Raw genomic sequence first — 23,360 nt, forward strand, 5'->3', positions numbered from 1 at the left:
CTTATGCTACCTCCCTGATGGCAGTGAATAGCAAAAGAACAAGGTACTATAGATTTAAGGTGTCTGAGTTCTCATTTCTGCATTTTAATAATTTTAATTTATAAATATAGTATTTAATAGATTTTATTTGAGGCTATCTATATACCTATTGGCTTAGATGGCTAAGGAACAAGCATTAATATTAAATATCTAATAATCTGTTTGCTATATGACCATCATTGACATCTTTGCTAACACATTTATAAAGCAAATCATATGCATCAAATGCAAGCCTAAGCCTTATGATTACATTAATGATTAACATTATATACTACTTACCAAAGCCCTGATTAGATTAATAATTAACATCTATCATTTACTATATACCAAGAACTATTCTAAACCATTTAAATGTATTAATATATTTAATATATTTTCCATTTGCTGAATTTATTTAAACAAATCAACTTAGAAAAGTCACAGTTAAAACTTCTGACATGTAAACATACTACCATGTTCTGAAACAGATGTTAACACCTGATAAAAGTTAATAATCACTTGTTAGGAAAGCTGTCCATTAATAAGGTCTTCAGCAAAATTAAAAGCATTCTGTTTTTTTTTTTTTTCAGTTTTCCAATCTGACAATGAAATATTACCAAATCACAATCAAAATAAAGACAACACTGGATGGACAGATCAGTACTACAGCTTCGTTATAGCTGTAAACCATTTCATTCTTGGTGCCACATGAAAAAAAATTAAGCCAATAACATCAAATAAATCATGGCTTTTGTTTATCACAATTTACTAAGTGTCGTTAACTAAGGTCCTTGTCAAACACGTTTGATAAAGGCTATTTACAATGTACATGGTTGAGCATGCACTATTTATAGTTACAAAGATACCTGCCAGCTTATACAGTAGGATATATTGTGTGTGTGTGTGTGTATACAATATATATTATATACATATACAACTGTGTGTATGTGTGTATATATACACACACACACGCCAAGGAATTATAGGTTAAACAATTCCCCTAAGTTACACTAGTAAGGGTGGAACAAGGATTTGAATCCAGAGAGACCCATAACTTAGACTCCTAATTATTTCACTACAGTGACTTCTACTTATGTGTATAAAATTCCATGTTTGAATTTAATTTGTCTCATTTTCTTTAGTTTCCGTCACTTAAGGATTGAAAATGTATCACTGCTGGAACTAATTTAACACATGCCTTTCTCAGATCATTGCTAATGAAACTACCCACCAGCTCTTCTGCCTTTAAGGAGGAGGAAATCTCCTGACACACTATTTTACTTTTCATTTGAACACTAAAAGGCAATTCAGGTGAAGGTTTTAAAAAGTATCAATTTTATACTGAATATTTAGAAATATGGTACACACAGACATGACAGTAATATAAAATGCATATAATTTTAAACTATTTTCTTATAAACCCTTAACATGGATGGCTGACAGCTCCTAACAGACAAAATTTTGGACAAAGGTACCAGATATTTTGGGGGGTTCATTTTAAATACCATTTAGTCATGCAAACAATTAGGTTTTTTAAAAAATAAATATGACAAATATATGGATTTCTGAAGTAGAAACTGACATACAAATCTATATATTTTCATAATAGTTTTCATTAAAGCATCTTCAAAGAAGTATTCTGTAACATGAAGTTGAGAGTTCAAATTAGATGTAATGAAAAGGCATGAGGTTTTATTAGAATTGTGTAATTCACATACTAAATATTTACATAAAAGTAAACACAAAATTGCAAACATAATTGTTTTATCCTCTGAGTCATTAGCTTCATGAAATTACTTACTGGGATAATTACAAGATAAAATTCCCAATTCTGAATGTTAATAATGAAATACATATAGGAGCAGTAAGAGAAAAACTTAATTCTTCCTTCTGAGAAGTAGTGAAAAAGTAATATAATTGCCCCTTGGGGATTGTCAAAGCTTTCCCAGAACTCCTAGGGAATAGATTCTTTTGTAAACAGTGAGAACTAAAACTACATCCCTTTACCAGCACACAAAGCTATGATACGCTTTCTTTTCCAAACATACAGATGCTCAGAACTGTGAACTGTAGGTTGGTGAGCTGGGTTAAAATGTCCCTACCATCCATTTCCCCAAAAAGGCAGTTCCAAAGAGGAGGGAAAAATCTATTACCTTTTTTCATTTGAACAGCTTGAATAAAATTTCTACTATGAGTTTAAAGAGAATAATCAATTTCACATAAACAAGCTTGATGGTACTTAAGATAAAATAAATACTAGTTATCAGAAGAGCATATTCATTAAAACATCAAAACTTACTGGTTTATGATACTAATTTAAAAAGTTAGTACAGAAGAGATAAGAGGATTTCCTTGAACTAATTTAGAGCAGTGATCATTAACCCTGACTACAAATTAGAATCACTCTGAGAACTTTAAGAAAATGAACGCATGGCTCCCTTCCTAAGAAATTCGGATTAAATTGTTGTGGGTTGGGGTCGGTATTAAAGAGTCCTCCAGATGATTCTAATATGAATTGAGGTCATTGAGGAACATTAATTTGGAAAAATTACTAATCAGGCTGGATTTGATTTAAATAAATTATTTAAAATTCAAATATGAGCACTTCCTACATGATAGGCATTGTTCTAAGTGCAAATAAGGAATTCTTTTTTCTATAAAAATCATTGGATAATATATTTTTTATCTTTTGAATAGCTACATAATTTTATTAAAATGATACTCAAAGCTTATTATGATCTGCTGTCACGAAAGATTCCCTTCTACTTTTCTGACTTACCTTCACTTGATACTATAACAGAAGAGATCAAACTCAGAAACTTTTTCTCAAGATATGTGGACAGAATATAAGATTAACATAGATTTCGTTTTTCAAGTCACAGTATATGAGGTATTCTCCATCTTATATCTGGAGTCACAAAGCCATAATTTAAAAACTGAAACTGGATATTACTTTAATGCTGAACAGAATCTCTAAATCAAAAATGAACTATGATTGGTGTCAGTGCTTGATTTAAATTGCCTAAAAAATAATTTATGGCACAACCTCAGGGAACCTAGTACGAGTGGGTCTTTAATGTAGACCGTGTTTCCTTGTGACCTATTTATAAAATATTTCTTTATAAAAACTTACAGTAATATGATTTTTCAAATATACATAATTAGAAATTAGTTATCTCAAAGGAACAGAAATACAGTTTTTGAAATTCTACATAATTAGAAATTAGTTACTAACCCAGGATGATAGCTTTAGCTTTAACATTTTAAATTAAAACCAACTTATCAGGTATTATAAAACTCATCTGAAGTGTATTTTAACTCAAAAAAAAAATCAGAGATAAATTAGTAAGTTTATGTCTACCCTTCAACTTAGTTTTCAGGTTTAAATTTGCTAAAACCAACTAACTATTAATCCTATACAAGGCTAATTACCTTTTATAGCTGGAGAGCAGGCCAAAATGATGAAATTTTGGTTAAATTGTAATATGTGCATATATAGGAAAATGCAACAGCAATTTGTTTTCCACAGTTGATGGAGTTTAAACAGCTTTAAAATTTTTATGAAAGCTCAGTAGTCAAAATAAATATTTAATAAAAATATACACCATAGGAAGATAACAAGAACTTAGTGTTTAAAAATAAACTTTGTCATATGGTTTTGCCTTCAGTTAAACAGAACTCAATTTAGTTGCTTAAGGTATCTAAGAATGATTAAGGTGTGTTTCTGGAACAACTAAAATTCAAATAACACTAGCGAAATAACGCTAAGATGAAAGAGAAACTATGTTTTAACTCAAAGGTTTAAAGTTATAGTTACTGGGACTTTTTCAGTATGACTAAGATCCTAATAAACATGAATAGTTTGGGGAGTAAAAATTCAAAGATAGTCATGATTATGTGGTTCATGCTGTGAAACTCTCAGTATGTAAAAAAATACAAATACAATATATATGAGCACCATTAGAAATGTGCATGTGTGTATATGTATATTTATACTTAAAACTTTACCTGATTAAAAACTGCATTTCAGAGTAAAGTTAAGGACAAAGCACACAATTATGAAAATACATTCTTAAGCTAACATGTCATAGGACTTATTTTAAAAAGTTTCATCTGGCTTTCCTTCTAAAAATCAACAAAAGAATACAACATAAAGGAAGCCAGTATTCTTTTGTGGTGCAAAGTCCCTTGGTTAAACTGAAATTACCAAAGAAAAAAGAATGTGTTCATAAGTGTTTTCAATCCATAATCAGATTCCAACAGAAAGTAATGAAGTCAACTAATATGCAAATCCATAGAATAAACCAGCATATGTTGAATTTGCCCACAAGGGACTATCATTCAGGCTTCAGATTATTTTTAATTAAGAGTAGTCAAGATTACTCTGCAGAAGAAATCTTCCTTCCGTATAAAAGATATAAATTTGCAAACTGTAATTTAATATTTCTGCCATAATCACCAAAACTCAGAAAACTGCCATATCTTATACAATACATACCCTGGGGTAAGATAGGTCTTTAATGAAAATCGCATTTTGATCCTATGTAGAGGCAGCTCATGACAGACTGTTACGTGTATACTTGCTATTTTTCAAAGCTCCCAGAATAAGCAATCACATAAGATAGACTGAACTTCTTTGAGGACATTGTGACATGATAAATAATGCTATTCACCATTTAAAATACGTTCAATCTCTTCTAGTCTTTTTAAAGCAGCAACTCTCTTCTTCTCAATTTCTTTGATTTCCTTTGTTGTTTTGTGGGGGGTCTCTTTGTCTGTATTTTTTCCTAATAGTTTGTTGGATTTAGACTGACTTTTATTATCACTTGGTTTTATGATCTGTGTAGGTCTAGGTTCACTTCTTACTTCTTTTACATTTTCATTTGGAATTTTGTCTCCTTCTACACCTGAAGTTTTACCAGCTGGGGATACTGGCTGTTCTGCAAAACCAGATGAGGAAATTTTATCCCTGACTATATTCAAATGGCGTTGAATATATTCTTCATGTGGTGCTAATGCCAATGTTTCAACCAGGCATCTTTCAGCTTTTAGTAAGTCCTTCTCTTCAAAATAAACAACACAAAGATTGTGTTTTCCTTGCACATTACTTGGATCCATCTCCAAAATCTTTTCAAAACATTTTTTTGCTCCAAGTATATCTTTCTTTTGATTCATCAGAATGTCTCCCTTTAAAATAAGACCCTTGATATGATCAGGATAGTGTCTGAGTAACTCTTCCAAAATTGGCAAAGCCATTAATTCCTTTGCTGTCTGAGAATACAGGAGAGCCAGATTAAACAAAGCACTTCTGAAATCGGCTTGTAATTTTATGGCTTTCTTCATCCACATCTCTGCTTCACTGTCCTTTTTGTCATCCATGGCAAGCATTCCCAGATTGAAATAACCATTAGCATCTTGTGGCTCTTCATTTATATAGCTTAGAAGTCGTTTTCTAGCTTCTGGTCTGAGTTTAACCTCACCTAAGAATAATTTTTTTTAAAAGAAAAAAAACACATATTGTTAACAAATGAATTAAGTCTGAGGAACAAAAGCCACTTTCAGTATTTATCTAGTTAGATTAGAAAAAGCATCAAAACAACTAATCTCTGTACCTAAATCAAAAAGTAGAAAGCAAAAAACTCAGTTTTCACAGGAAAGACAGTGTGCTTGAAACACTGAAATGATAGCTCATTTCCTTTCCTTTAAGACAGCAAGAGTGCCTCAAAAACCTGAAGGGGCAAAATATCTCTTTATAGTTTAGAATCAAACTGGGAGTAGAGGAAGATTATGCAATTAAGAGGAACAGGCACTGGATTTGCCTACAATGACATGTATTCAATCTTGATTCTGTTAACACTGACTTTACGCATTAAACAAACCATTTAACTTCTCTGGATTAGTCTGCTGTATTTTCTTTTTTCTTTTTTTTTTTTTTAAGATTTTATTTATTTGCTGAGAGAGAGAGAAAGAGAGAGTGAACGTATGTGTACGCAAACAGGGAGAGCCCGATTGTGGGGCTCGATCCCAGGACCCTGGGATCATTACCTGAGCGGAAGGCAGACACTTAACGACTGAGCCACTCAGGGGCCCCAGCCTGATGAATTTTCTAAGAATTACACGAGACATATGTAAAAAAACTCAGGAAATAGTAACTATTATTGGGTAAACAAAATGCTTCAGTCTTACAAAATCAGATTTTCTTATATATTACTTCAAATTTTTTAGGACTTTCAAAGGTAAAAAAAAATACCATTAAACATAAAGCTTATATATTTAAATATAAATTAGGATTCAAGAAACAAATATTTGAGATAATTTCTATTGCAAATAAATACAAAAACACTCAAGTTCCACAACTACAAACCTTAGGGTACAATCTTGTGTTGAAAAATGGGCATTTTTCATGATCACCAAGGTTAGCTAACTTTACAAAAATATTAGCCTTTCTCTAAATTTAGGTTTTGAATACCAGCCATAAAGATCTCCTATTCTTTTGACAATAAGATGAATAAAAAAAATTATAAAATATATCAGTTGGCTTAAGTTCTTACCTTCTTTAACTATTTACTAAACTAGCTACGTGAAATTTGGTGTAGTTATTAGATCTATTTGATCCTTAATATACAAATAGAAGACTGGCAAAAGTAAACTCAAATACCCTCTTTAACTCAAATACTATGATTTTATGATTTTTTTTTTGTAAAATGTTTTGAAAAGTATCTAAGATTTAACTACAAAATGTAAATGTAGATTTTTTTCCAAACTAAAAATTAAGATTATAAATTATATGTATCACCCTCTGTTGCGGTACTAAAATACCCATACATCAAAGATCCTAATTTATTGTCATGAATAATTTAGTTTTGTTAAATTACAGGAAATTACAATAATATCTCAGAAAATAAAACTAGATATAAAATGATACCAAAAGCACTTGGTCATACAAATCAAGAGAAAATACATTTTTTTCCTAAAACATATAATGCTCTTGTCTCCCCAGAAATAATTATATAAAAAATTTTGCAAGTTCTGATTATTTGGATATGGTGTAATATATATATGTAAGAGATTATTTCTGTATATAAAATGACAAAATACATTAAAAAGGCACTGCTTAATAGACTACCTGAAAAATAGTCTTAACATATCCCCAAAGAACTAACAATTATGTTAGAGCATATTACTTGAAAATCATACTTCAAGTATTTTAAATATTCTTAGAAATAATTTATGTACAATTTTGATACAAACTATCCACTCATAAAACATTTGCCTCAGGTAATGTAAGTTCAGATTTTATTATATTTCAAACAATATGTTTAAATATAGAAACATTTTGAGAAAACATACCTGATTCCTGCATTAATATAGCAGAATTGAATAATGCTAGTTTATGCTTTGGATTTAGTTCTAAAGCATGATTAAAATTTTTTAGGGCTTCATTTGGTTCTTTAAGTTCAATATGAACAATTGCCAAGTTGTACCAAAGATCTGCATTATTTCTGTCCAGCTCTAGTGCTTTAAGATATGCTTCTTTTGCTTTGAGAGGTTTATTCATTTTTAAAAGCAATTCTCCTCTGTGGAAAAAAATCAAACACAAGCTTTACTCACATTACCATGTCAATTTGTAGACATTATTTTTCACAAGTTTTAAGCTTTTCCACATACTCACAGCTTTCTTTCCTTTTAACCCAAGCTTTTAAAGTTTTCTCTCAAAAATAACTATCTGAATATGTCCTCAAACCTGAACTCATTAGTTTAGCAAATTTGGTTATGTTTTCAAATATTTATTAGAGAAAGACCTTTAAAGGGTAAGATATGAGGAGGCATCCAATAAAGGGGGATAGAGAAAATATATTCTTTATGTACATCTTGAAAGAAGGCAGACTACATCAGAAAAATGACATTAAAAGAATGGGAGCAATTTTTCAGGAGATCAAGTAGCATTTGAAGAATGAATATAAATACAGTGGTGATGGGGAAATTCCAGTATGCAAATCTATGTTTTAAGTCTCATTTATAAAGAGCAGAACATTTGAAAATTTTGCCTTTTCTTACATAAATTCACTCTTCTACAATGTATTTTTACAAAATGGCCAGTCATTAAAACAAAACAAAAAATTCCCCAAAACAACAACAAAAAAAGAATTTAAAAAGCTGATTGGGTAAGGGTTGGAGGGTACTTGTGTGACCAGCAGAAAGCTATTAGGAACACATCTGGAACTGAGGATCACAGTTTAAAAACCATTTTACAAATCTCTAATATGCTTCTATTTCCTGTTAGAAAGCTTAAAAAAGTCATGTGCAAATCAATTTGATTAGTGATAGGAGAGTTACTTTTATTATGATCCTATTATCTCCTTAAGTATTAGCATAGGAATGAAATCAAATGAACTACTATATTCTCAATTAAAGCAACTTCTGGAATGTGTTTGTCCAAAATGCTTTTTTTAAATGCAGATTACTGAATAATTCTTCATAGATTAACACATCACAGGTTTTATTTACATATGCAACCCCACTAAACTTAGCTAATTTCAACAACTACCGGATAAGGCTGAACAAAGACAGCCTCCAACTTATGAACAGATTTTATCTCAAAAACTTACTGATTTCTGAATGCATTTTCCCCACAGGAGCAATATTATAAATTATGATTACGTTTTTGGCCAGGCTACAACATGAAGTTTAACATATAATTTTCCTCAAGTATAATACAAATGATAATCCTTACATGGGAAAATAATATATTAAGTTCTAACATGTGATGCCAAAAGTTTTTTTTTTACTGACAACTAAAAAGTTTCTTTTTGGTAAAAAGCAAAAATAACCAGTCAATTGTCAGAAAGCTCTTGAGAGTTGGATATTAGAAGTAATTATCATAAAATGTAGGTTTCAGGTGTTTTAAGTAAAAATTAATGTGACCATAAGAAGCAGATGAAACTAAAAAGGAGTTTCTACCCTTTCTTTCGTATAAAACCTAAGTTTACCACTACATGTTACAGACTGTTGCCAATTTCAAATTATATCAATTAAATTTGATCATTAAGTCTAAACTAGGCTATGTTTCTATATTCTTGGTTGCTAAGATTATTAAAAGAAAAAAAAGCCAATTTAGTTCAGATAGTCAAAATGTACATGCAGATGCAGCTTTAATTTTCTATGACAGTTTAAAGAGAACTACAATACCTGCTAATATAAGCCTGCTTGAAGTCAGGTCTCATGCTTATTGCTTGTCGGTACAGCTGATCTGCTTCTTCCAGGCGGGACTCATTTGCTCGAATAAGATTGGCCAGATTAATATAAACATTTAGGTGGTTAGGGGCAATTCTGGCTGCATATTTTTTACCAGGAATAATCTGTTCAGAAGAACATAATTTGATATTTCAGTACCAAATAAAATAAAAAATAAGTATTCCTAGTGGCTTACTTAAAATATACATGACATATAAAGGTTATGGTACTAGTTTTATTGCCAAATTAAAATTAAGTCATAAAAATGTGAAAGCACCTACAGTATTTACAAAATGTAAATAAAATAATTAATACTTTGTGGCATTAAAGGATATATTTTTCATTCATGCTAGCTCAACAGAATATTGTTAGATTTTATTTATTTGAATCATTTTATAAAGTCCTATAAATCTAAACTCTTGAGGCTAAGGTCTGTTAATATATTTGCATCAGACCCAGAAGAGAAAGAACTCAGGTCTCCTTCCCTTCAGTCTAGTGTATTTGTTACACCATGTCAACTTCCATGCTGTCAGCAAAATATTTCCTGGTTGTGACAATAGGGTGGTTAATTTTACTCAGAGTTATACTAAAGCCTCACTTGTCTGGTAGAGTTAGGAAATAAAATGCTCTTATTAACTGATTATTCAGGTTAAGCAAAGGTTATAAAATATACATAGACCCAAATTTTCAGTGAAAATAATAAACTGTGTCTGATAAATTTTATATTGAACACAATTTAACTTTAGAATCTTATGACTGAAATAGTGCTTAAGATATCATGTGGTCCAACTTTGTCTTTAAAACATTTATCAAACTACATCCACTCATTTTAATATTATCATTATTATTAATATAATATTAAGATATACTACCATGGAGAAAACTGTAGTGCAGGGTAAACTATCTTTTCTGATGAAGCATAGCTGGTCAAGGCCAGGATCTGGCTTTCCAACTTCCAGGCTATACTGTAATATCACTTGATCTTAGCCAAAAGGCCGAGAAGCCATTATACTGTAATATCCAATGAATCTTGTGCTTGTGTCATTGTAACAACTGAACACCATACAGCAACAGAGATGTATCCATTCATTTTATTACTTTGTTTTATTCATTTATCTTTTGAGAGGAATAATGCTGAATTTAGTGCTTAATGTACATATATAAAATTCTTTTTAAGGTCATTTAATTCACTGATAACTTCTAATCAAGGATATCTAAAATTCATAACTTTATAAAACTTTTTAAACATACTCTACAGAAAATTTTTTTGAGTTAGAAAAGTAAATGTAATCCTTTATAAAACTTGTAGTATTATGCTAAGTGAAGTAAGTCAGAGAAAGACGAATACCATATGATCTCACTCATATGTGGAATTTAAGAAACAAAACAAATTAGCAAAGGGGAAAAAAAAAAGAAAGACCAACCAAGAAACAGACTCTTAAATATAGAGAACAAATGGCTACCAGAGGGGAGGCCTGATGGGGGGAGAGATGGGTGAAACAGGCACTGGGGATTAAGAAGTGCACTTGTATTTAAGTGCTGAATCACTATATTATACACCTGAAACTAAATATTACAGTGTTAACTGGAACTTAAATAAAAACTTAAAAAAAAACCCTTGTAGTAATAAATGGTTTATTGGATATTTTATTTTTATGTCAACAAATTAAAGATAAGGATTTTCCATCTAGGTAATTCTATTCAGTGTGGACATACAGTGGATATAACACAATAATAAATTATGACAACTTACTTGGGGCATCAGTGACTTAGCCATCATGTAAGATTCTTCAGCTTCTTTGGTTCTATTTAAATTTTTGTAAGTTCTTCCTACATTCATGTGGGCACCAATATCATCTAAAATTAAAAAAAAATCATTTGTTGGCAAATATACTAAATAGTATTCAATATAAACTACATGTTTCTAGCAACAAAACCACTAGGCAAAAAAATGCAAAAGCAGTCAACAGATCCTGCATCCTCTTTAAAGTTCTTTTAAACACAATTTATTATAATTTATGATCAATGCTACACTACAAAATTATTTAATACTGTAAGGACAGAATATACACATATGACAGGAAAAAAACTATTTGAATGGATCCTTGAAAGGCTAAGACCTGACAAGAGATATAGAGATAATAAAGAAATTTGTATTATTTCTCTTCACTAGATTTACTATACTATACTATGGCTTGCTTCCATTTCCTTGATTGCATAACTCTGGAATTCACTCAAAAAGTATGGCTCAACTCTAAAAGTGAAAAGATCTACAAGCGAAAAAGAGCATCATGATTCCTAGAAGTATTTCCAGTGTTGTAACTAACAAATATGCACCATGGTGGGACACAGGCAAAGAGACTGTAAAAAAAACCTGTGATTTTATTTAAAATTTTTGTGAATGTGGATGGAATGCAACTATAATACCAGGATTCTCCAGTATTACTTAAGATGCAGCAGCCCATCTCTCTTAAATGATAAATTCCTACCTATTTATGCTTTTTTTTTTAAACCTTTATGTTTTTTAAACCTTTTAAAAAGGTTGTGTTACTATCAGTATGTCTGAAACTTCTGTGTAATTTTCTGATATGGAGAATCAAATTCTCAGCAAATTTTTTCAGGGACAGAAAAATACACTATTTAAATAAGAAAGATGTTAGTATTCGGATTCATTGCACACTACTTTTAGGACACATTTCCTAGTAACTATTTCAAAGGTTTGGAATAAAGACAGAAAGATGGTAGATCTTAAATCAGACAAATTTTACTGAACATACATGAATCTCTAACAGAGAAGAGACAATTACTACCTGCCTGTGACACCAATGATTTTGCCAACTGTGGAATAATTCTCTGCCTGCAAATCCTAGGACACATAGGAGCCAAGCATATATATCTTAGGCATTGCCCTAGGAGGAGAGTAACAGTCCTAAGATCTTGCTGCATTATATTTCAGGCTGGTAATTGTGTGCACTGAACAGAAACTGTCACATGCAGTACAGGTTTGGTTAGAGAATTCAGAGACAAGCTTGGGAAGAAAGGGTTGATTTTTTTTGTTGTTACTGATTTTTTGATTTTTGATTTGTTGAGTTTTTGTTGACGTATTGCTGAGTCTCATGGTGTTTCAGAAGAGGTCAAGGAAAAAAAAAAAGGAAAAAAAATTGCTTGGGCAAACCATTCCCAATCTTAGCTGCAAATCTGGATACTTACAAATTTTAAAAATTCAGATAACCTTAGCGCCACCTAGCTCTAGCAAAATAGAATCCTTAGAAACAGGACCTGCATAAGTGTTTTTAAAAAGTTTCAAAGGCAGTTCTGATGTAGAGCCAAGGCTGAAGTTCACTGTATTACCAAGTGTGTAGAAAAAGAGTAGTCTTTGCTCTTACATAGCTCAGTTTTTTTTAACATCAGATAAATCTTTACCATTTATTATAGAGATCAGAAAGCTACTGAAATAAAACTAAGAACCTGAAAAAATTAATTATAAAGTAAGAAATTTAACCTAAGGAAAGAACAAAGAAATTGGAAGTTTAGATAAAATTATCAGCGAAGTATTTAAAATGTCACTGATATCAGCCCCAACAAATCTTAGAAAAGAAAGAGGTTATCTATTTGGATGAAAGACAAGGCAAATTAATACCCACTGGAATCAGGTTCTTAAAATTTATTTGCGAGAGAGAACACAAGCAGGGGGAGCAGCAGAGGGAGAGGGAGAAGCAGGCTTCCTGCCAAGCAGGGAGCCCGACGCGGGGCTCAATCCCAGGACCCTGGGATCATGACCTGAGCTGAAAGCAGATGCTTAACTGATTGAGCCACTCAGGTGCCCCTTAAATACATATTTTTGATAAATATTCAAATAAATCCAATACAGTATTAAACAGAAAGTTATAAATTTCATAGGAAAGATATAGAACTTGTAAGAGTTTTTAAAGATTAATAATATTTGCTTCTAATTGGAGAGATAGCAAGGTTATTAAAGAGAAGCCACGTGAGATAGGTTGTAAAAGATGGATAGGCTATGATAAAAGGTAGATGGCAAGGGAGAAGGGAGGAATTCTAGGCTCAAGGAAGAACATGAACAAAGGCAAAGAGGTGAGGAAGCCAAGGATATGTACTCTATACTTCAAAAAAAACTAACGACATAAAGAGCTAGGGAAGATAAAACTGAAATCCGTTTTATTTCTACAACTTTCTCTTCACCTTTCTCTAACTGAAATTTGGCTTCGCCTTGGGGATGTGGTTTTTTACATGTAGCTCATCCAAGTCATGACCGTGTTCTTTTTCTTATTCTTTGCAACACTGGGCCTGGAGGAAGAGTAGCTGTCCTTGGTGATCTTTAACACTTCCAGACAACTCTTGCTCCTTCTTAAAATCACTAGTCTCTGAATTTCAGGTCATTAAACTCTATTATAATTGACTATCCTTTACTGCAGTCACTATTCTCTGAGTCTAAGTTCCTGGCTCTTCATGGTTCTCATAATTCTTAGTGATTTCAAAATCCACAAAGACAAATTTTCTAATACTTGGCCTTTGATATCCTTTCTTCCAATGATTTTCACCTCCATCTTCCTTTAACTAGTTAGTTCAATGACCACAGTTCATATCTAATAGACAGATAGTGGGTATTGCTTGCCACTCCCCACTCCTCTGAGGATATTTAGAAATGTGACCGGGGTGTGGGATGCGTGTGTGTTGAGGGGTGGGGGAGTACCTTTTGGTCATCATTCTGAATGGAAAGTAATGATGGCATTTGGTGGATGGGGACCATGTTTGGGACATATCCTGAAATACATTTCTATACACTCAAAATGCCAATAGTATTCCTCTTGAAAAATACTGATGCTCTAGCTAGATCCTACTCAGATACCAACAATTCTTCAGATCTAAAATCACTGATCCTATAACCCTGCCTCACCTCCCTTCTTAACTTAGATTCTTCATCCATTATAATCATTCCCTTATCTGTTTCTTGTTTAGTAATAACACATTTTAAAAAGCCCTAATCCTGTTTAATGGAATTCTCCTTGCCTGGGCCATTTCAGCTGTAAAGTAATAAGAGAAAAGCATGTACGTACATAAACTAGTTTAAATTTAAATAAAGTATTCCTAACCTCAAGTATGGTGTTAAAACTGCTTGGCAATTTTACATTTTCCTAGTCTACACACTTTCCTATATCTTGTTTCCAAAAGTGTGATCCATGGGCTAAGCATCACTTGGGAACTCAGAAATGCTGAACTTCAGGTTCTATTCTAAACCTCTATCCATCAGAACATGCATTATAACATTTCCGTGTGATTCACGGGCACATTCAAGTTTGTGAAGCACTGTCCTAGTTAGCTACCTCACACCCTCTCCTGTTCTTAGATCTCCAGAACTTTGACCCCTTCCCTCACTCTCTGATGACTCTTTCTATTTCAATGAGAAAACAGAAGCAAAACAGAAGGCAATTTTCAGAAACTTCCTCCAGGTGATCTATTCGATTGCCTATATCCACATCTATGTACTTTGCCTTCCTTGTTACTATACGTTAACTATTCTATGACTGAATGACGTCCTTGTGCACCAAATTCTATTTATCTCTTCTCATCTATTTAAGGACAATGATCCAGTAATTTGTCTCCCCATCTTGAATTATCACTTTTCCCAGCCTCAGTGGATTAGCTGCACATATGCTTTGTTTTTCCCACCTTAAAACTGAAAACAAAAAATCCCTATCATCCTACTTACCTTCTCTTGACTCCATTCCCACCAATACCACCACTTCCTATTGACACTCTTTAAGAGTTTTAAATACCAACTGTCTCCAATTATTCTTCCCCCACTCTCCTGAACACACTCCTATCAGGCTTTTGCATCTATCATTCCACCAAAAGTGCTTATGAGTACCACCCAATTCTGCTGTTAAAAAAAAAAAAAATTCCTTAAATGTCTAAGTAGTTCTAATATATAATCTAATTCAAAACAAGCATCATCAAACACTATAGTATTCATATCACCTGGAATGAAGTTTGAAATGAAAAACTCTACCTCATTATCCCCAAATATAATCAAGTTTTTAAAAAGAAGCTATTCAAATAGTTTTATTAATTAATAATGCTTACCTGGCTGAACATGGGTAGCCTGTAAGAAGTATTTCAAAGCTCTCTCAAAGTTCTTTTCATTTTCCAGAGCATGACCCACATTATTCCATAATTTGGCATTATTTTTATTTACCTTCAATACATAAGCATAGATAGAAATTAATTACAATTAAAAAATACAACTCCAATTAACAGTTATTTATTTGGTCTATCATAAGGAATGGAGTGTTCCACAGAGGAATCCATGAATGGGTGAGGTGCTCAAAGACACAAGCTTTCAGTTATAAAACAAATAAGTTCTGTGAATATAATGTACAGCATGGTGACTATAGTTAACAACACTGTAATGTATATTTGAAAGTTGCTAAGAGAGATCTTCGAAATTCTCATTAAAAGAAAAAAATTGTACCTATGTGAGGTGATAGAAGTTAACTTACTGTAACTGTTTTGTAATATATACAGATATCATTATGTTGTACACCTTATACTAATACAAAGTTATATGTCAATTATATCTCAATAAAACTTGAAAAAATAATTCAGATTTTCTCTCAGAAAAGAAAAATTTGTATATATACCTCCAATTAACAAAGATATTTGTTTGGTGTATTATTAGGAATGGAGTGTTCCACACAGGTATCCCTGGAGATGAGAAAGGAGCCAAATGAAGTGTTTCACCAAATTTACTCTCCTCCCTTTTACATAAACATACTAAAACCACAGCAATCTGATTTCATCTATTTGATTTATTAGAATTTTACTAAAAATTTTATTTGATCAAAGCATCATGGGGTGCTTGGCTGGCTTAGTCAGTAGAGTATGCAACTCTTGAACTCGGGGTCATGAGTTCAAGCCTCACACTGGGCATAGAACTTACCTAAAACAAAACAAAACAAAACAAACAAAAAAACTTCATCGTGCTGTTTGAAAACTCCTGCTCTATGATCTGTATTCTTTTGGGAGAAAAGGCATCTGAACATGAGAATATGTTTAACATTTCTCTGATTGCTTATTTTTAGGCTTGTTATAAAGCTATTTATGTAGTCCATTATGGTAATGGGAAACCTGGGATTAAAGTTCTAAATTAATCTGTGCTTTAAGAGTTCACAGATGGACATGATATTCCTGCAGGGACAGGATGGTACCTGGCCAAGGAACTAGCCTCAACGAGTGGGGCTGTGGTTTTGAGATTGTTCTAGGAATAAATATAAGCAAAATTCTTGAAAATTAGGGGGCTCCATTGGTATTCCAGGACTGCAGATTAAGAAGAATAGTAATGAGGTCTCTTTTGTTTACAGACTTCTGAGCTAGAGGGAGTGGAGTTACTGAATGAGACAAAAAGATAGTCATGTGATCTTAAGTTGATGCAAGTCAAAAAGTCACATAAGACTACTGGAATGAGGCAGTATTCCAATAAAGCTAAGCAATGGGGAGTACAGAAATAGCCTAAAGGAAGTTAAGAATTTAGAGTTGTAAAGAGAAGCACCTGAAAAAAAATCATTGCTTATAACATACAGAAACCAAATTTATGATTTTTAAAAAGACATTATTCCTATATGTTGTCCATTTGATAGAAATGCTTTATTACTACTTTCTGCCTGTTCCTATCTTTCCTACAGTATTGTAACCTTGGTTATCTTCCACATAGTAGGATGCCATTTTTTGTTATGTATTTTATTTCATTGATTCTAAGATGCCATCAATTCTAAGACTCACCATTAAGAAAACAAAAAAGCCTTCAGAATAGAACTTACCTAAAACAAAACAAAACAAAATTACAATTCTACAGAATTGTAAGATGCCTCTCACTGTAAGATTTATTTTGATTTTAGAGACGTTAAAAGGTTATAAAACAAAAGTTTGCCTTCAGAACTATGAACTATATATAGTATTCTTATTTAAACATTTTATTATCATTTGAGCGTCTAACAACCGTATAGCATTTAGAGAATTATTCATATATGCCACAGACATACCAATTAAATATAATTCAAAGCACTGGTTATGGTATATATTACTAAAAGAAAAATCATTTTTACTAATCTTTTGGAGAAGTACTTAAAATTGACAGTAAAATGTCTAATTAAATGTGAAAACATCTTAGACATGACTATAAGAAATCATTAATAACATACTTTCCTGTCATTCTGGATCATACTTTACCTTCAAGGCTGACATAAACAATGTATATTCAGACTCCCAATCCCAATTTCTGTGGAGTGTTTTTAAGGCATGAGTGAATATCACCATAGACAGACAAACCCAGGATAACTTTTTTAATACACTGTTTAAGAGAAAAAAAGCAAAACAAAAAAAACCATTGTCTACATCACCAGAAGCATTTTATCTTTTAGAATAGAGGTAAAAAGTATGCTAAATACCCCTAATATCATCTTTTGAGTTTATTTTAAGGAATGAGGATTGTTCTAATAATCGTCTAACTTCAAAGGGAACACCACCAAAAAAATTAAATATGCATACTACCTTCTACTTCAGTCTTTAATGATATTAAATTCCAATATTTGCCTCTATTTCAAAAACTCTGTTTACATATAATGGCAAAAAGCTGACAAACCAATTTTTAACTGTGACTTTTCCTTTTTGGGGCCTTTACTTAAAATTTGAATATTTTTGTGTTTATCAAGGGTCAATCTTGTCATTGGCTATATTAAAAAAAAAGGTGGCTTACAGATTGCATCTATACCACAGGTTATCATGACATTCTTAGAATAATTTCATATTTTAAAGCTAGAATTATTTATTACAAGTCATAGTAAAACTCTTTATGAAATAGATACAAATTACTTATACAGCTTTAGGCTAATTATTTGGGACTCAATTCCTCATCTATAAGAAGGTTATACTTCAATTATCCCTATGGTCTCATTTAGTACTAATGTTCTCTGAGTCTATGTTTTTGTCTTAGTAACCCAGTTCAACTTCTTTCATTTTGAGAGATCCACTGGATTCTTTGAGAGATCCACTGGATCAGAAAGAACATGGACCATGGAGCCTAAGGAAAGGAAAGGAAAAAGGAAAGGAAAGGAAAAAAAGCATGGACACTGGAAGCAGTCAGATATAAATCTGAATCAAAATTCTACTGTTTACTAGCTGTGTGATCTCGAGGTAACCTGATTTAAGTAAGCTTTAATTTTCAAATGTGCACAAAAGAGTTAAGGAATATTAGATTAAATAAAACAAATCTAAAGGGTCTACATTGGCTCTTGGCATATGGTAAACACTCAAAAATTGGTACTGATTAAAATTGGATATATGGGTAGAAGTTAAGAGAAAAGGCCTGGTAGATGTTAGTGAAAATTGTAGACATGAATGAGATCATCCAGGGAGAATATGCAGTGTGAGAAAAATGGCTGAGTAAAACTCTGGCAAATAAAAAATATTTAAAGAGCAAGTATAGCAAGAAGACTCTGAGATGGGACTGAGCAGCAATGAGCAGACATGGAAGAGAATTAGGAAAGAGACTTTTTACAGACACCAGGGAAATAAATTTGAAATACAAGCACTGACTGGATTTAGCTACTAGGAGGCAATGATGTAGAGACAAGTCAGAATGCTATGGGTCGAAGGATGACTGGAAAGTGAGAAAGCAGTCAGTGGCCATTTCTTGCATATATACAGTGTGACTATTCTGTTCCTAAATTGTTAGTTTAAGGCAACTAGGACATGGTGGTTATGATGCAGATAGTGATGATAATCAAGAAATTATAAATTGCTTACTATATGCATTTATATATATTAACGCAATATGACTCAAGTAAGAAGACTATATCTTAGCTCATTGCATATCGAAGTGGCAATGGTCATTTCTAACTCTAGTCTCAACAATATCCTTGTTTTCATTTGGGTCTGACTCAAAGTTTGTTACGTTGCAGGCTGTACAATAAAATTATATTGATAATAATAAGAACATAGAATGAAGTGGGTGCTATGGAATTTTCCTAACCTGAATTACAGAAAAATGAGGAGACGATCAAGATGAAAAATAAAAAAGGTATAAAAGTAGGACTTATATAACTGAACTAAACATTTTAAATACTTAAATGCATCATGCTTAATTCTATAGTCAGTAAGCATTAAATGAACTAACATTTTAATTCACCTTTTGTTTGATATTTTCTGCCATCCATGGGCTACCAAAATACAGAACCCCATGCTAGGAACATACAATACTCGCTCGGCAACAACAAATCCAACTGGGAAAAAAAGGTTCGATGCAGGAATAAATGGTAATGCCATCAAACAAAGTGCCTATAAAGAAAAATAAGATATTTTAATAAGTTAAAAAAATATACGGACACTCAAAAGTTAAACCCAAATATTTTATCATTTAATTTGAATAATGTATTGGTGGACCGTTTTTAATAATACTATAAATAATACTAATTTAAACATAAAGATGGCAACTTAGGGACGGTAACAACCAACATCAGGATGTATGTCACCAAGGTGAGATCAAACTAGGACTTCTAATTAGGGCTATCCAATTAAATATTTTTTCAAAATATATCTAAAATAAGACTATTAATTTTTATACATACAACTTATGTTTGTGTGGTAAAAATACACTGACAGAGATGTTAACAGATTTTAACAAAACTGTAATGGGGGACAAAACAGCCAATCATGCCAGTTTTTATATTTTTATTATTTTAAGTATTCATATCATCCTTTAGACAAGATAGTAGACTACTACATCTGTACTCCAGCATTCTTTTGCATAATACTCTGATGAGTCATATACATTTAATAGAGGCTTAGCATAAGTATAAAAATAAAACTGCCCCCTTTAAACAGTAGTCTTTTATTCTATAAGAATTTCTAAAATTCTAACACTGTACATTGAAATAAATCATAAAAATGCTTAGATTATTTTTGTCATTTTGAAAATGAGATAGCATATGGTTTACAGACTATAAAGCCATTAAAAAGGCAGGATACAAACAACTAGCACAAATAACTTGTGAAAGGAAATAAGTTGGTTGTTATTAGGACAACTGTTTCTATGGGCATCTGCTTCCATATTTTCTTACCCTGATTTGTTTTACAGTACCCAAATGAATAACTATGCAAGTTGTTCCTTCAGCTTCAGAAGTTTGAGAGTCTTTTAACAGTATGAAAGATTGTTTTCTCTTAATTATACTTTATTAGTAAAATACAGATGTAAAGATGTATACACATTGAAAAACACACTTTCACCATATATGATAAATTAATGACTTGTAATGAAGAAATAAAGAATCTAAAGAAAAACACTACTGAACTACTAAGTATCAGACTAATTTATATATCTGAAATTTTAATGTTTTCTTTTTGATCAAAAAGGTAAAACATTAAGAATACATAATTAATTTTCCATTTCCCAGGAGTGCTTGATAAAAATAACCGGCTAGCTGTGAAACAGAGATATTCCTAAATATGTAGTCCTTTCCTTTTATTTTTTTAAAGATTTATTTCATTTCAGAGAGAGAGAGAGAGAGAGAGTTAGGGAGGGGCAGAGAGAGAATCTTCAAGCAGACTCCCCCATTGAGCAGAGACCCCACTTGGCTTGACCTCATGACCTGTGAGATTATGACCTGAGCCAAAACCAAGAGTCAGATGCTTAACCGACTGAGCCACCCAGGCATTCCTGTAGTCCTTTTCTAAAACCAAACAGGCAAACATATTTTTTATTAATTCATGGCTGCTCTAAAGCAATTTTATTTGAAATAATTAAAAGTGTTATTAAATTCATTCAATGATGTATGATGGACTGATGCATAAACTACATACACAAAAAATCTACTGGTTCTTGGATAAAGGAATGTCTCTAATGATTAATTTACTCAAAAGTTCTAATACACTCTATTAATTTATGCCCACCTAGCTAACTATGGCTACCATAAGTTCCTTCTTCAGTGATACAAAACTCTCTTTAAAAGGAAAGGTGCCAGTTAAGAGTTTGGAACAAATCAGTTTAATTTCTTACTTCCTATGTAACATAAGGTAAACTAATCAACCATCTTGCCAATTTGTGTTTCTTTATAAATTGGGATTAATAACTACTTACATGATATTGTCAGGATACATATGACATTTTATTTAATAAGTGTTTAACACAGTATCTGGTACTTAGCAGGTACTCCCTTGCTCTACTTATCCCTTCCAGAGATCTTCACAAAACATCACCATATAACATAACATGTTTCGGACTATCTTAAAGAAGTTATACCTAAGACCATAACTGTTCCTTTTGATATACATAAAATAAAACTTATATAAATCTCTGCTTATTTCATTGGCACCATCCTATTTTTATTCAGCTTATATTATAGAAATCATTATTTTATATGCCAAAAGTTTACATTCACCCACCGTTCCTTAGTTTTCCTTTCTTTTAGCAGAACCTCAGCTTTGGATGTATTCTACCACGTATCTGCTTTGTATTTACATGAACAGCAAAGTACTACTAGAGACAGTCTCAAAGCAAAATAGATTAGTATCATCGTAAATTCATGATTATCAATTTCAAATTGATCTTTAAAACTCCTCAGAATTTCTAAGTTCACTTTTCTCAAACTTTTGATTCATGTCACTTTCAGCAGGTGATCACACTTCCAAACTTACAGAGAAAACTAAAGCCATAAAACAAGAATTCCTTCAATTCCCTGCTACTAAAACTACCAACATCTACATTGATGTCATTTCCGTCCTTTCTGTACCATAAAACGTGTGTGTCTCCATTTTTCTCAGGCCAAACCTGAAGTCTACATTGCCCCTGCTCCTCACAAATCTCACAATTAACCATCCCTTCATTTACTCGACCACTTTCTAATCAAGGGTATCGTTCCTATCCATATTCAAATATGCTCTTGTCTCCCCAAATTTAACATCTCCTTTGACAACACATCTTTAAGTTACCTCACCTATTCATTATGTCCTTTAGGTATAAAACAAGTTCCCACATTCTTAGGAAAACACTTTTACAGCCAAGGTAGTAAGTAGCTGGTTTTAATCCCACTGAATCAATCAACATTTCAAATCAACGAGGTTTTTGCAAGTCAATCCATTAGTGATATCCCTTGCTTCTAAAAGTCAGCCAACTGAGTACTTCAATGAAAGTGATTCTTCTACCTCTGAAGGTCCACTAATTCTAGATCTTTATGCTTCCTCCAAGCTCTACATGAGATCAGCAGTCTGTTATGCTTCAAGCTGGCATAGTCTTCTCTTACTTAGGTGGTAATAAATTCAAGCTTGTCTCCTCCTTCGAAATATTCAAAGTTGAGTTACCCCTCAGGTTATCTATACTACCAATCTTCATATCCTCATCTAATCGAATCTCTCCACAGAAATAAATTTCATTAAGTAACTAATACACCTAAAATAGGTCAAATATGACTGATCTCACTTTTCTGCCTAACAGCATCTGTTAGGGATAACCATTCCATCTTTCTTGAAATACTCACCTACCTTTCCATCCACTTGGTCTATCTCCTATTTAGCTTTATTCTCCTCTACTGTTTTTCAAGACCTAGTTGTAGGTTTTTTCTCTTTTCACTTTATCTAGCTAGCCCCTTCAACTATTTTCTGAGGGAGAATTAAGACCAAATACTCTAAGGCATTCATTATGTGTATGAATTATCTTCTATTCTATGTATTTGGAATGGTAATAGCTGGTTACCATCTTTGAGAAAAGTCACAAAACCCCAGTTGAGAAAGGCTGCTGTATATATAACCTCTCCACAGACCTTCTTATTCTCATCCTGGTTTCAATTACTATCTCTCTGCCAATCCATCAAATTTTTATGTAAAGCTTAGGACTCTCCTCTGAACTCTAGGCACCAAGTGCTATTCAAACTCAACAGATTAAAAAATAGTAAATATGATCTTTCCTTCAAACTATATTTTTTCAATCTTCTCTACATCTCAGAGATTAGCTTCAAAGTTTTCCAAAATGCCAGTGCCCTGGTAATTGGGGCCTTGTATTTCTTTTTATCATATCCTCAGTGCCTAAAAGGCTGCCTGGTACA

The 23,360-nt window shown here is 32.2% G+C and overlaps 1 protein-coding gene across 6 annotated transcripts in view; it reads right to left on the reverse strand.

Moving 5' to 3' along the window:
• Positions 1-1,330: 1,330 nt before the first annotated feature.
• The window catches only part of TMTC3 (transmembrane O-mannosyltransferase targeting cadherins 3), an 87,995-nt gene continuing 65,965 nt past the window's right edge, over positions 1,331-23,360 (reverse strand). For all 6 annotated transcript variants that reach the window (XM_027593668.2, XM_027593666.2, XM_027593667.2 and 3 more), the window contains 7 exons: positions 19,454-19,602; positions 17,497-17,617; positions 15,355-15,466; positions 11,006-11,109; positions 9,208-9,377; positions 7,369-7,595; positions 1,331-5,498 (listed from right to left, as the gene is read on the reverse strand). In XM_027593668.2, coding sequence (XP_027449469.1) covers positions 4,684-5,498; positions 7,369-7,595; positions 9,208-9,377; positions 11,006-11,109; positions 15,355-15,466; positions 17,497-17,617; positions 19,454-19,602 — 1,698 coding nt within the window. In that variant the 3' untranslated portion in view covers positions 1,331-4,683. The remainder of the gene's footprint in view (positions 5,499-7,368; positions 7,596-9,207; positions 9,378-11,005; positions 11,110-15,354; positions 15,467-17,496; positions 17,618-19,453; positions 19,603-23,360) is intronic.

Source organism: Zalophus californianus, chromosome 9, assembly GCF_009762305.2.
Source record: "Zalophus californianus isolate mZalCal1 chromosome 9, mZalCal1.pri.v2, whole genome shotgun sequence".
Lineage (NCBI taxonomy): Eukaryota > Metazoa > Chordata > Mammalia > Carnivora > Otariidae > Zalophus > Zalophus californianus.